This window comes from Lepisosteus oculatus, chromosome 6 (genome assembly GCF_040954835.1).
Source record: "Lepisosteus oculatus isolate fLepOcu1 chromosome 6, fLepOcu1.hap2, whole genome shotgun sequence".
Taxonomy (NCBI): Eukaryota; Metazoa; Chordata; class Actinopteri; order Semionotiformes; family Lepisosteidae; genus Lepisosteus; species Lepisosteus oculatus.
The window spans coordinates 46,624,956-46,640,408 of record NC_090701.1 but is presented as its reverse complement, the minus strand read 5'-3'; the positions used below and the strand labels follow the sequence as shown (position 1 = coordinate 46,640,408).

At 40.6% G+C, this 15,453-nt stretch overlaps 1 protein-coding gene across 5 annotated transcripts in view; it reads left to right on the top strand.

Annotated features, from left to right (window-relative positions):
* The window catches only part of LOC102696061 (nucleolar protein 4), a 116,372-nt gene that overhangs the window by 59,299 nt on the left and 41,620 nt on the right, over positions 1-15,453 (top strand). For all 5 annotated transcript variants that reach the window (XM_006633939.3, XM_006633938.3, XM_015353531.2 and 2 more), the window contains exon 7: positions 14,238-14,417. In XM_006633939.3, the coding sequence (XP_006634002.2) occupies positions 14,238-14,417 (180 nt within the window). The remainder of the gene's footprint in view (positions 1-14,237; positions 14,418-15,453) is intronic.

Sequence of the window (15,453 nt, the reverse complement as noted above, 5' to 3'; positions counted from 1 at the left end):
ATAATGTATTCTATGTTTCTTGAAACAAAATGATTCTGAATGAAAAAAAACAATGTATAATTAAGGTAAAGAGGATGTGAAAAGTAAGTGAAGCCCTAGTTTTATTAGCTCAATTAAGGGAATAATTAGAATTAAATGTTTAAATAATTGGGTAAATCTTGAGGGCTCATTTTGAAAGGCTCACCCTATATGACAGATCAGAAACGTTGAACGTTTGGTCTTCATCGTACAGGTGTGTGGAAACAAGTTATGAGGAACAACAAATCTCTGAGGAAGAGTTCTTGATGCTTGTCAGTCCAAAAAAGACTACAGAACACTTTCTAAGGATTTGGAGCTCCACCAATCCACTGTCAGACACAGTCTTCAAATGGAGAAAGTTCAAAATGATAGTCAGGCTATCCAGGAATGGTCATCCTACCAATATCTCAGCATGAACAAACCGGAAAGTCATGTAGCAACCCTCATGGAACTACAGAGTAATGTCCTGTGATGTGAGCTACTCTCACATTGGCTAAAGTAACTGTTCTTTACAATAAAAACACCCAATAAGAATGGTGTTCATAGAAGGATAACAAGGAGAAAACTACTTCCTAAAAGAATATTGTTGCCTGTCTGATGTTCACCAAAGAGCAAAAAGCTGATCCATAAGGCGTCTGGAACTGTTCTCTGGACAGAAGGGTCTGTGGTAGACCTCTTTCGACCTGAGCCACGTTCCTGTATGTCTGGTGAAAAACACACGCTGCTTTCGAACAGAAGAAACCCAACCGTCAGGCTTGAGGCGATGATTTGGGGCTGCTTTGCTGCTTCATTTCCATCGTTGACACGGCCATAGATTCTGCACTGTGTCAGGAGACTCCAGAGGAGAATGTCAGGCCATCCGTCTGTGACCTGAAGCTGACTAGGGGGGTGTTCCAGCCAGACGATGATACTAAACATAGAAGCAGGTCTAGAAAAAAACAGCTGCAGAAGAAGAAATATACTGTTTTACAGTGGCCTAGTCAACGTCCAGACCGAAACCCCATTGAAATATTGTGACAGGACCTGAAAGGAGCTGTCCATGCAAGGCAGCATCTCAAATTTAGCATCTCGGAGTTGAAGGAGTACTGAATGGAGGCCAAAATTCCTCAAGACCAATAGGAGACAAGATATCAAGAAAGCAAGGGTTAAAGGGAAGGTTTAGCTGTAGTCCTGGCTGCCCAAGAGGGCTCCACCAGTTACTGAATCAAAGGTTTCACATACTTTACCAGACATGGATTTTGAATGTGATATCATTTGTGGATAAAAACAGTTCACGTCAAAAGAGTACTATGAAGATTTTAACTTTAGGAAAAGATTATATAGCATTTTAAGTTTCAAGTATTTGAAAAATTTGAAAAGGGGTTCACGAACTTTTTCTTAGCACTGTATATGGAATATACTGTATAGTGTCTTTGAGATTTATATATACCACTATGAAATATAATCAATAAACATAATGAAACAGAATGATTTACTGATGGTTAATCTGTGTAATTTAGAACAATTCTAAAAACAGCTAAGCAGTTCAAAATTCACTACAGAAATTGATCCACCAGTTTTGGCACACAAATGTGCCTACCAAAGGCTGGATTTTAAATGAGTTATGTAAATAATACTGTAATAATGTGAATTTTCTGTTCCTGAAACATGGAAGAAATTTGATGTATATCTTTATTGTGGGCATGTTGCTTGAACACCAAAATTGGCAGATTTGTGAGTTGGAGATTACCTGTAAAGCAATACAGGTAATACTTCTTTGTAGATAAGTCTATTCACATAAAAAAGGCTAAAGAAAGTTCTTCAAATCTATCTCATTATTTAGGAAAGTGGATTTATTCTTTCTGTGTCTATAATCTATATAAATAGGTCTGTACAGGAGAGCGGAATTATTCTTTCTATATTGCACAAGGCGTAACTTAAAGCGTGATCTTTCTGTGATCCTCCACTGAAAAAGTGTAATCTGGTGGGATTAACACTTTAACGTCCTATACTACTCTACATTTTATCAGTAAATTTGTTCCAGGTAAAAAGAGTAACAAAGGATGTCTTAATCAGGCCCTTGTGCTTGACACCACCCATTCCACCATCGGAAGGAACAGAAAAATGATCTTGATTTTAAGAGAGTCAGTGAAAATGAAGTATTGGCGATTCAATTTATTTTTGCCCAAAGCAGATGTGATGAAGAGAGATAAGGAGAAGTAATTTAGGGGGGAGATGCAAATGCAGTATGTTCATGGGAATGCCTAGATAGTGTCTGGTTAAAATTAATTGTGTTTGAAACCATATTGAACGTCCTTTCTTAGTGTCTGCTGTTTCATTGCATCACAGACTGTAACTGAATCAGGTAAAATCATTGGCTTTTAACAGGGAAATTTCAGGTGCCACTGAACCTTCTGCCCTCGCTCTTAGAACAGGACGTGGCTTTATTCTTTTCTCCTTGTAACGGTAATATTCATTTCAGACAGCGCTAAATAGATTTTGAGTTCGGTAACTGTAGGAACATGTTGCAAAGCAATTATATTTTATGGATCACCTCATGTGTTGTGACAGCTTAAACAGCTGTTGTTGGTTTTAAAAATGTACAACTAATTGCTGTTCATTTGTATACAGACAACTGAGCGCAGATTCTGTGTAGTGGTGGAACAAACCACTGCATATCGTCTGGAAACCAGCGTGTCCATGGCTTGGGCAAATTTCAGAAATGGTTGGCATTGCTATTGGAAAGCTCTGAAAAGTTTTAATTTGCTAATTAAGGACAGGATTTTCAGAATAAATCAGACAAGGAAAAGTATACATGTATAGTTGACACGATTAGGGTAAGAGAGTGGATAGTACTTTTGATGGTAATCTAATTTTTATGTATGTTTAGCTCTCAGTTTTTTGAAGGTATGTTCTTTTACCTTGTATGAGCATTGAGTCAGCACTTGGACCTGTTTGCTATATAAATGCCTTAGATAAATCACCATCCGTCCATTTTCTAATCGCTTGATCGAGTACAAAGTCACAGGGGATGTTGGGGCCTGTCCTGGCAAGCAATGGGCACAAAGCAGAATACCCTGGACAGCACGCCAGACCAATGCAAGACGCACACAGATGCAAACACACACACTCACACCAGAGCCAGTCTTACAGAAGCCAATTAAAATACCAGCATACTGGACTGTGGGAGGAAAGACTAGCGGAAACTCCAGCAAACATACTGTACAAACTCCAGACAGACAGCACCCCAGAAATTGAACCCAGGGCCACAACGCTGCTAACCCCTGCACCACCATGCTTCCCTGTATGGTAGGCTCATTCTGAGAAATACAAGGAATGTTTCTTATAAGCGATTCTTTGCATAAATCGAACATACCTTTGTATCTTACTTTCATGAATTGTGGGGATGAACGCAGCAACAATTACTTCGGTCACGTTGTATGGGTTTTGGTTTTTCACACTGAATGAACATTGGACACGTGTGACAACGAACAGTACAATGAAATGCACAGGATATTAATGGTTATGCAGGTAGTCTGTCTTTCTGGACGTTTTGTGTTATTTACTGTACACAGGTAGAATGTAATCTCAGTGACATGCTTCTATGCAATCTGACAGTTTCACTTCTACCGATTTCTAAAAATTCTATTTACTGGTACTTATATTGAAGTAGAAAATGTCACCTAGATGATCCCTGTTGTAATTTGACAAATAAGCTTAAATGCAATTGCACTGCATTTCACATTTTCATTTTTTATACACCAATTCTATGACAGTACAATGAAGTCAATTTATAGGTGTTTTTCAAAATTAAGCAAAACCAGCCACCCATTTCATCTGGCACTTTCTTTATTGAAGTGAGAGGGATGGATGTCTCGTCAGAGCACTTTTGGCTGGAGCTCTTAGGTCAGCCCTTCTGTTATTCTAAAGCTGTCTCAACGCTTTCAGCTGAAGACTGATTATGTTCTCCTTAAAAAACATAGGGCCTTTTGCATTCTGTTCTCATATATTATGAAGATATATTTTCTTTTTTTTCTTTTCTATTGATTTGTGTGATGTTTAATAGAACTTTAATAGAAGCAGTGAGTGAGTGAAATGGACAAGAAATGTCCAGGGGTGATCTAAAGTTAGCTCCCCTGAGGGCCCTACAGTAATTTGGGGAAAAAAAGAATTGAAATACACAGGAAGTGTAACATAGTTTGTTTAGCCCCTTAATTATGAATTATATGACACTGACTGACTAAGGGATGTACAGTGTTGGGTATTTTGAGAAGCCGTGATAAGCATGGAGAAAATGTCTAAGCTCATGTCCCCTTTTCAGACTCCTTGATACCTCCTGAGTCCAACACCTGTGACAAATAAAACATGCAACTGTGAGATTGCACAGACAGACCTCAGAGGCAGATACTGTACTTTCATCAGCCACAGTGTGGACCTGCTTGAAGGTGCCTCACCTGTTGTGTTGCACAACCCTGAGGACTTCCTGCCCAAAGCTGTGCTGACAGCTCACGCCTGACCATTCTGGAGAAGCCAGATAGTGCAAATGAAAAACTGTCAGTGGCGCTGACGGAAATTTACTCCATCTACCTTTTAGAATCTTAGCAACCAGGCTTTTCAACAAGGTTTTGATCACTTATGTTTGGGTACTTGTTTTCAATGTGTCCCGTAACATTGGAGCTTTCTTTTTAAAAACATTTAATATAAATTAAATATTATAAATATTATATGATTATAAATGATGAAAGTATAACCTGGCACAGGAATGTATGTAACCTGAACTTATCTAACTGCAGCAAGGGCAGCACAGTGGTGCAGTGGTTCGCTTTGCTGCCCTGCTACTATGGAGACCAGGGTTCAATTCTGGACCTAGGGGGGCTGTCTTTGTGGGGTTTGTATGTTCTCCCTCTGTTCTTGTGGGTTTCCACTGGGGGCTCTTGTGTTTTCCCACATGCCAAAGACAGACTGATAGGTCACTTGACTTCTGTAAAGATTGGCCCTGGTGTGAGTGTGTGTCTGTGTCTGTATATGGATGTTTAAATGGAAACCATACACTAGATTACAAATTCCATGCAGCATGTATACAGTATATATTCTGAACCCTGTACTGTTTCAATTTATTCTGCTAGTCTCTCCCTGCCAGTTCCCTGCCGACATTACTTTCATGCATAGCATTTTAAACTGCACATAACAAGAAGGGAAAATGTAATCTGACCGTTCCTAGTAAATAATAAAGCCCACCAAATGTACTGTATGTAGTTATACAGCATCTTGGACATCCTGTACGTCTAGTCATCTTCTGTCCGAAGGGTAAAATAAATCTGATTTAAAAAGGAAGTATGCATTATTGCAGGGGTTTCAGCCTTTTCTGCCCATGTGCCACTGTTCCAAGTGGCTTCCGATCAAGCGTAGCAGAGATTTGAGGTTCCCTCCCCTTGAACAAATGTAGCTTTCCATTTCGCCTTGACTGAATTCCTCTTTCCAGGGAGGGGGAGGGGTCATGCGATGTTCCTGAACACGGGGAATGTGGATGCGGGGAAGGGGGGACAGGTGGGGAAGGGGGATAAACAAAAAGGCCTGCAGCTGCCTCTGGCACAGCCTTTTCCCGTCGCCATGGCAACATGGGCCGAATGGCCTCGTTTCCTTTGTAGCCTTTCTCACGTCCCACAGGCTGGAACCTGCATGAAGACAGGAGCGCAGAGACGACCTGCCTTTCTACAGCCATTGCTTCACTTACATACAGGAGATGTAGATATGTATGTGCATATATCCGCTGGGCCCTTGTTTAACATCTCCCCATTCAAAATTGTTTCACCCTGACGACAGCGATAAAGTGGGCTACTCCCCGATCAGCGACGCTAAAAGTCCCTTCAACTTATGTCACGCCATTTGCATAGTTCTCACCCAGAATGATGGCCAGTAAGTTGGAATTCTGGGACACACGCCGCCATCTTAACTACGTCATGGTGCTGTGCAGCATCCCATCGGTGCTCATCCCATTGTCAGCATTGTCAGCTCTCCTGGTGCGTGTTTGAGCTCTTCACCCCCATGGTCTTAGCGTTTGTATCGTGAAATAACTTTGAAATCTCTCAATTGAGTGGAAAGAAAAGTGCAAGTGACAGTACTGGTGCTGAAAGCAAAGAGTTTTTGTACTGGTAGTGATATAAAGATAGATGAGACCAAGAGAAATAGGAAAAAGTGAACATGCAGTTAATATCGGCATATTTTTAAAAACATGAATTTCCTTCCTCATATTTTATGCGTACGATGGAAATGTCAACCATAACGTGTGTGTCATTGTTTTTTAAAAGAAGTTTATTCAATGTTTTTATGCTGCCTCCGCTGTTGAGGGGGTAAGTGATAATAATGATCAACACAATTTCATATTTATGATTTAATACATTTCAATGATGCAGTTACTTCAGTGAGGGTTTCAAATGTATTGATGCCCTATACTGTATGAACTGTGAAAGAAATACTGCATTACTGTCCACACTTCTTCTTCTTCTTTTTCACAGCCTTAGTCCCAGACTGTCCTGGGGTCAGCTGCTTTGGTTGCTCTTCTCCATTTGTCTCTGTCGAGCACATCTTCCTCACTCACTTCACATACCTCCATATCTTTTCTCACACAATCTATCCATCTCTTTCTAGGCCTGCCTCTTCCTCTGTTACCTTCCATTACTGTCCACACTGTGCATGTTTAATTTCAGGAATAAAACCCTGGTATTATCCATCATACAGTCCATTAAGGAAAATCGCCCTCATTTAAGATGCCATTACGTCCTTATATTCCCTCATTCCCTTCCCCCACTTAAATATATTATTTCCTATGGGGGGAAATTCCCTGATCAGTGCTGTTTTTTTAGCATCACAACTTTTTTGTCCCTAACTGCAAAACTAAATGGGGACCCCTGTAAATCATTAAAATCAGGAAATGAACAGAGAAATTCTGATGTGACCTCAGGTTGGTTGGAGCTGGACATGGCCTCTGACTCCACAGTGTTTGTTTGTAAGAAATCAGCATTTCACCACATCACGACATATCATGTCTAACGTTTGCCAGCATTTTTTTTAATTTTAAGCTTGCCAGGTTTCTTAATCAACTTGCATGCGCATATGTCTCTGTCACGTTATCCAACAAGATAGCCCTAATTACTTATGCAATTGTGAAGCAGGCTGAAGAGTAAAGACTTTTACAGACTTCGGATTTCTTCGGGAAATCTGCTCAAGGGGAACTTTGTAAAATCAGAAATACCAGACTTTCTCTAGAATAATGGGGAAATGCACAAATAATGAAGCAAGATAAAAATAATAAAATAATACTACACAGGTTTAAAATTCAAGGAATATCAATACCCCTATATGGGTAGGTCTGTTGTTTACAATTAACGTTGTTTGTGTTTCATTTGTTTTGGCAAATTTTATAGAGTATATTTATGTAACAAAATAAAAAGCTTGTATATGTATGATAAAAAAGACACAGGAACAATTTTCATTAAACAATATTCATGACACTATTGTAGATGTACATTAGTGCTTTCCACAGCTTAATCTTGTGTTGAATAAAATGTTCCTTTCAATTGCTACCAATATCATCTTGTGAAGTGGATTTGCAAAAGTGTTATTTGACTGTATGTACTGCATTTTTTTTACTTTAACTTCCAGTCTTAAGTAATTGGTTAAATTTGTGAGTGCCTAAAGACTAAATGGGAAAAATAAGATTAAGGTACTATAATGTGCATATGCAGCAATCTCTGTGCTCATTCATATTAACTGGTCTGTGTACAGATTAATAAAGCACCGTGATAGTAGGATCTCATTTTCTGTTATTAAACTATAAGAAAATATACAGATCAGAAAATATATACTGTATATAGTAACTGTTACATAAAAGTGTACATACAGATAACTTATTATAACTTTGCAGATGATCATATATTTTGTATAAGAAATAAGAAATCTTGTCATGTAACAGGAATACAGCATTAAAATAAAATGATGCTCCATGAAACTAATCTAAAACTACAGTACAAACAGCTCATTTCATGATGCTGAGTGGTTAATGCGATATACAGTACCACACCAAGTAGCCTTCTAACCTCATTGCCTTTAGTAATATGATTTGCATATTTTTTTCACATTATGTGAACGCAAGAAAAGAAAATGACCTCTGGGAGTAAAATAACAATGTGCTCAAATGTACATTTTAAACCACTGGTTCCCATTGTCCTGGACGGGCACTGTGTGTGCTGGTTTTCCTTCCAGCTGAGCTCCACACATCCAGAGATGAATGGCAACTTAATTGATTATCTTGCTTGCTTAGACTTTTATTTAACATGTCTGTTCAGTCCTTCCTGGGTGTCATAAATACTGTACCCCTCTTTCTAGGTACTGTTTCCAGCAATGTCACCAAACAGAACTTTATACACTTTATCCTCAACTCACTTACCATTAATTCAGACTAAACAGCTCTTGCTTGTGGATCAGTTTAAGATCCACAGGTGGGAGCGATTTTATCAGACACCCACACAATGTGGGAGTTTTCTTGGCTTCTGCAGAGGTCCAGTTGGTTACATTTCAAACAGCACACCGGGATGAGGGCAGTTCTGAGACACAGAAACCGGTACAGGGCTGGTACCTGTTGCAAATCCCATTCAACCTGGTTTGCAAATGTGCAAGGATGCCTTAAATAGAAACCAGAAGTAAATGAGCCTGTGATTAAGAACCCGGCTGGAACGAGAACCAGATGACTCCATCTTCCTCAAGGACTAGGGTTGAAATAATAATAATAATAATAATAATAATAATAATAATAATAATAATAATAATAATAATAATAATAATAATAATAATAATAATAATATCTTACATTTATAAAGCACTTTTCTGGACACTCCACTCCAAGTGCTTTACAGGAAATGATGATTCCCCGCCACCACCACCAGTGTGCAGCCCCACCTGGATGATGCGACAGCAGCCATAGTGCACCAGTACTCTCACCACACACCAGCTATTAGTGGGGAGGAGAGCAGAGTGATGAAGCCAATTCATGAAAGCCATTTACCCATTTAAAATCTGCCAATTTAGTGGTCTGACTTGAGTTGTCGAACACCAGATCTTTGAGTACAGAGAGAAAGTGTCTGAAACTCATTTGTAGTGAGGTCTAATAGGTATTCCAGGAGTTTGATGTACAATCTTGGCTGCAATAATATTGATGAGGCTCCAGGTTGGAGACAGATTTTTAATCACAGGAGAGGAGCTCTAGTTTCACCAATAGCACCCTGACCCTGGAGATCCTTAGATTGCACATGGTTGCATTTGTTTCATAGAAATTGTGCATCATCTTCTTCTTATTATTATTTTTCACAGCCTTAGTCCCAGACTATCCTGGGGTCAGCTGCTTTGGTTGCTCTTCTCCACTTGTCTCTGTGGAGCACATCTTCCTCACTCACTTCACATACCTCCATATCTTTTCTCACACAATCTATCCATCTCTTTCTAGGCCTGCCTCTTCTTCTGTTACCTTCCACCTCAAATTCCATTACCCTCTTTGTTACTTCCTCAACGTCCCTCCTCATGATATGTCCATACCATCGTAACCTCGCCTCTCGCATCTTCTCAACCACATCCACCACCCTACATCGTCTACGGATTTCTTCATTTCTGATCTTAGCCTTCATTGAAATCTGCAGAATCCATCTCAACATCCTCATTTCAGTTCTTCTCATCAAGTTCTCTTCCCTCTTTCCAACTGCCAAGCATTCAGCTCCATATCGTAGTACATCATAAGATCATGTTTTTATGAGTGAATCATCTACATTATGTCGAAGAAGGTACAAAATAAAAACGTGACATAGGCTTGTAATGATGTGAAGGCGTTTGCCGGAGCCTTGGCTGAGAACTTTGATCGGGGCTGAGCCTGGGTCGTGTCACTAGCCAACAGTACCTGGGATTCTCCCAGCCCTGGCACACAATTGGCCGAGATTGGTCAGCAGTCTTGTGGTTCTGCTGGTGAGGGATGCTCCTCTCCTCCCATCAGCACTGGATCTCTTCCCTGTTAGTGATGATGTTAAAAGATGAAGGGCTCAAGAGTGGATGAAAAAGTCTGCCCTCATCCTTCCCTGTGTGTGGTTGCAGGGTTCGCAGCTGTCAGACACGACATGAAAAACACAAAACTGACTATAAGGTGTGGTGTCGGGGAAAAGCAGGTGAAAAAGGGATGTTACTCACACCACACTGATCTTCTCCGTTTCTCCGTTCGTACGTTTTACAATTCCGATCCGTAATCCGTTTCCAGTACCCTTAAACAATCCAAATTCCAAAGTCCGTATGTTCACACAAATCCGTACCGTAACCAAGTTGTAATCCGTAAACCGTAGTCGTAAACCGTAAACCGTAGTCCGTTACTCCTTAATCCTTTCCAGCACAATCCTAATCCTCTCCTTCCTCCAAAACGCATTCACCTTATCGGCTTCCGCACTGGCTCACCGCTTCTGGGGCATTTATATCCTGTTTCCTGACGTAGCTCAGCTGTGTCTCCTTGTTTTGCTGCATAGGCCTTTTCCCAACAGCGGGTCAGCTGGTTATCCTTGGCAGCCGTCTTGCCCAGGTCTATATCGAGTATAATCAGTGTTTCGTTCCGGAAATACCGGTTATAAATGACCCTTCCCCGGGTCCTCTTACAAAGGTTTGATGCGCATTTCCATATACTGTACACCTTGTCAGCTGACTTTGAGTCTCAGCATGTGGCTACAAATTTCCATCCACATTGCATCTCATGTCCTCATTAGCAAAGCACTGTGGAAAAACCCTGTATAAGTGCCATACTCACCCCTGGCACTGCTATGCTGTGATACTGCGATACCTTCACACATTTCATCCACAGCATGGATGAGGGCAGCAGTCATATACCTTCTGCCTTCAGGCTGGAAGTAATTCGTACTGTAGAGTGCAGAAGTTGGTAATAGGGTGAGTGAAACGTCATGATGAACTCTCCATGTGATGTTAAACTGTCTCGTATTACTAATGCCTAAAACGGGTTTATATATTGTCCCAGGTCGTGACAAATGCAATTACAGCTTTTGGGTCTATAAGGAAATTGTGTAGCTCATTGAGGAAACATAGCACACGGGTGTAACAGCCCTAGTACACAACCCCATTTCCTGACAAGGTTGCAAAAAACATTATATTCCGACTGCACTGCCTCTAAACTTAATAGAACAGATTCATTGCAGAATGCCCTCACTCCTTGCTTATATATTTGAAACGGCATTTATTATACTTATTTGAAAAAGAGTAAATCCGCTTCAGGGTGATTTGGTACCTTTTTAAAATGACCTCGTGCTCTGCAATGAGAACACCTCTTCCACCAAATTTAGCCCTTTCAATTCTACAATACAGGAGAGCAATCAAACACGGTAATTTCATGCTAACCTTACAGGAATGTGAACATTATAAATATGATTTCCGTGCTATTGCACATACAAGCCCAGTGCAGTGCTCTTGACTTAACGGATTCTCAGTTTGAGATAATCGGATAATTGAGGCTAGAAGCTGACCTCTTGAGGTTTGGTTGGATAACACATCCACCTAGTTGCATTATGAGAGCTGTTTCTGACATGAGCAATTACTGGAGCTCTTATTTCGTCTGAGAGAACAGTATGTATTTGTTGCTGACCACAACCACGGCCAGGGGCTCCAGCTTCAACATGAACACATCCACCTCCTGCAGCTTCTTCTGTCTCATCCATACTGCCGCAAACTTACTCCGTCTCTGTGGCCTTTGATGTCATGATGTAGGCAGGATCAGTTCAGCCTCCTTCCATTCTCACATGGACAGGTCGACTTGTAATAACGAGCCATATTGTTACCAAACAATAAAATAACGTATTGTGAATGAATAGTAATTAGCATTTGAAATTGGTCCTTATGTGAGACAATAGTATTTAAAGAACTGAGTAGGTGATTAAGAGATTCTCATTTCATATGTTAATATGATATACTTTGTCTGATGTTTAGAATTAGAACATTAGAATCTCAGTTTGGGTTTTTACGTGTTGAGTGTTTTGTAGCTGGGAATAGTCTTTGAAAAATATGCCAAAGTATTTACCAAACAATTTCACATTTTCTAGATGGCAGAAAATAAAATCAAGATGGTAATGTAGAAAAGACAATCGAAGTCCTCTGGGTAAATTATTTTTTACATTTATGTTACCAAAGTCAAAACATGGAATACGTACTGCTGCAAAAAAAAAATGAAATGCTACGCTCAGGCGTCATGGATTTATACAAATGCTTTAAACAGATGCATAACAAAATCATCAGGAAACTTGAATGAAAATACAAATCAAAGAATTATTTCAGTTTTCAGTATAAATCGTGGCACACTGACAAAATGAGCACATTACAGTGTCAGCATTCAGTATAACTTCCCTGAATATGAACACAATCCTGGAAGTACTGACATGTAGACCTGATCAGCCATGGGCAGATCACTGTGGGGTTATTTCACGATTTTTCCTGTGGGGCTGCTGCCACCCAGCAAAAGCTGGCAGGTTGCTGGTTGTCTCTCTTGATAGAAGTGATGACTGGGACTCACAGATGGTCTCCCATACTCAGGCAGGAAACAAAACTGGCCACGGTATGACCACAGAAATGGTCTCTGAAGTTTGTATCTGTGTAATCCTTATACTGTGTGATCGTTTACTCTCCTGCTGGAAAATCAACATTTCTGGATTGACTTGTAGGACAGAAGATACTATTGGCTCAGGATCTTTCTCAATGAGTTGGTGGACAGTAAGGTTGCCCTAACTCTGCACCAAAAAGTAGATTTCCTCTCACATCCTTGCATTTCCACTTCTCCACTGACTGGCTTGCACAATGCAACAGTGAGCAGGGTGCCTATCGGAATATCCCCGCACAAGGTGTCTTCTGTCATGGCTGTCAAGGGTTAAATAGTTGAATAAAAGCCTGCACCGTTCTCTCTGCCTTCATCTCAGATGTTCTCTGACCCACAGAAGACACCTCTCAGCTGTCAACATTTTACCTTTGAACGGCCTGTGAGTGTTCACATCATTTCCCTGCAAACAGTGAGCTACAGCCATAATGCCAATGGGCATGTTATTTCTTCCTGGGATTTCTCCCATGCGGTAGCCATAGAAAGTTTCAAACGATTAACACAGGTGGATAAGACAGACGGAATGGTCTTGGTTTGATGTGTTGACCTTCTGCCTTGCAGGGCATGTCCTGTCCCTCACAGAGACAGTGTCTTGTGTTTTCTGCTGCCCGTTGAAGCAGAACATCTCATTGTCTGTGCCATTTCCCTCCCAGACAGGGCACTTCCAGTCATGTCGATGGGAACCAGGTGCTCTTCATTACTCAAGGAAGAGATGATTGTCTCTTTTGCTGTTTTTGCATTCATTTAAATCTTGTCTTTTTGAATGTCTGTTTTTTAAAGACATTGAACTAATTGAACTAATTGATCTTAATTGAACTAATTTTGGCAATTGTACTAACCTTACATGTCAAACATTGAGCACTTACTGTTATTATAAAATCACTAGCTTGAACTCAGTCATCCCAAAGAACAGCACTACTAAAAAAACAACAGTCTTGTTTTATGTATCTGCTCACTACTTGAGATGTGTATAACATTGTGTTTGAGCTTAATCAGATTTGTATACTAAAACTTAGACTGGTACATTTTCATTGTTCATTACTATATAGTAATGAGGTGATTAGTCAAACTCCCATAGACGGGAGACATTCACACCATTGACTCCACTGCCAGGCTCATACTGTACATCAGATGTCTGAACCTGTGAGCAGGATCACTACTGCAGCAACACACCATCAGGATGGTAAAACCAGCCTGTCTTACACTGATCACTACTGCAGCAACACACCATCAGGATGGTAAAACCAGCCTGTCTTACACTGATCACTACTGCAGCAACACACCATCAGGACGGTAAAACCAGCCTGTCTTACACTGATCACTACTGCAGCAACACACCATCAGGACGGTAAAACCAGCCTGTCTTACACTGATCACTACTGCAGCAACACACCATCAGGATGGTAAAACCAGCCTGTCTTACACTGGTCTAAACTCAGCACCTGGTCGATCCTGCTGCACAATGATAGGAAGAGCCTTAGTCAAAAGGACCCGGCGGTGTGGTTTTCTGGTGTTGAAAGAGTACCCGAGACGTGGCTGAATTGTGCGGCCTGTGCGTATGTTTCAGTCGCCGGCACACAGCTACTCCAGCCTGGATTCGGGGAAGAACGAGAGTGTGGGAGGAGGAGCCGAGGACCTGTCCCTCAGCCGCGCCGACGAAGACGACGACGACCACGACGACCACGAGGACTGCGAGAGGGCGATGGAGGCGGAAGGGGTGGAGGCCGAGCGGCTCAAGGCCTTCAACGTAAGTACGGCCAAGGGGACTCCCAACAGCTGGCCGGGTTCCTTATGGGAACTCGTGTGGCAGCTGTGCTGCGCTGGATTGGTGTGTTTTAGTGAACTGCAGTGCAGTTGTGCTTTGTTAATATGGGTTTATACCTGGCACTACTGCAGTGAGGCTGTGTTCTAGCCGTGCAGGGGATGGTGACTGTAATACACCACTACCCTGTTCTTATATAACATGGCGGTAGGGGTCCAAACTCAGGAGACAGCATTACTGTCATGCTGTAACACATTTTAGGGTGTTTTTGTTACTGAAATATTCACAAGCTAAATTAATTGTAAAAGAATCTGTGATTACTCTGTTTACACCACCCTTTTAGCTTGATTGAATTCAATTTGTTTATTATGACAAATATTTTAAGCTGAACATACAGAGCACAGAATCTAATCATGTTTTCACACAACTGTGGCGTGTTTTGATATTTTATTTTGTAGCATTATGAGGCAATATTTTTTATGACTGGGGCTTTAGTTCTATCATTGCTTTTATCGTTACAGTAAAGCTACAGTAGATCATCTCTGAATTTTCTTTTACTTTCTAGCATTCTTCAACAATTTGAATTTTTTTTAAATGTTTTCTCACCTTTTGCTGTTGTATTCTCCAACCCTACGCTAAAACCTTCCGACTGAAGGTTGGGGCTTTTTTCCATTTAAAGCAATACCTGACGATTATCCCTAAAATTAAAGGTTTATTCAGTTAATATTTACACAGGGAGTGAGAGACATCTTTTAGGTTTTAGAAAAGGGAGGGAAGGGAAAAGAAAAAATGGTATTATCAGAAATTATTTCATGTGCAGGTCTTAATTCATTGCAGTTGTGTTATTAAAACATCTTTTTAAACTGCTAAGTGCTGAAGTGCACTAGTAGTTGAAACAGTTTAAAATACAGTAATCAAGTTCTTGTAAACTTAATATTAAAGGCTAGTGTTTTTGCTATGGTATTTTGTCAACTGCATAAATGGCAGCCTTGAAGTGGAGTGAGGCTATTTGTAGCATAAT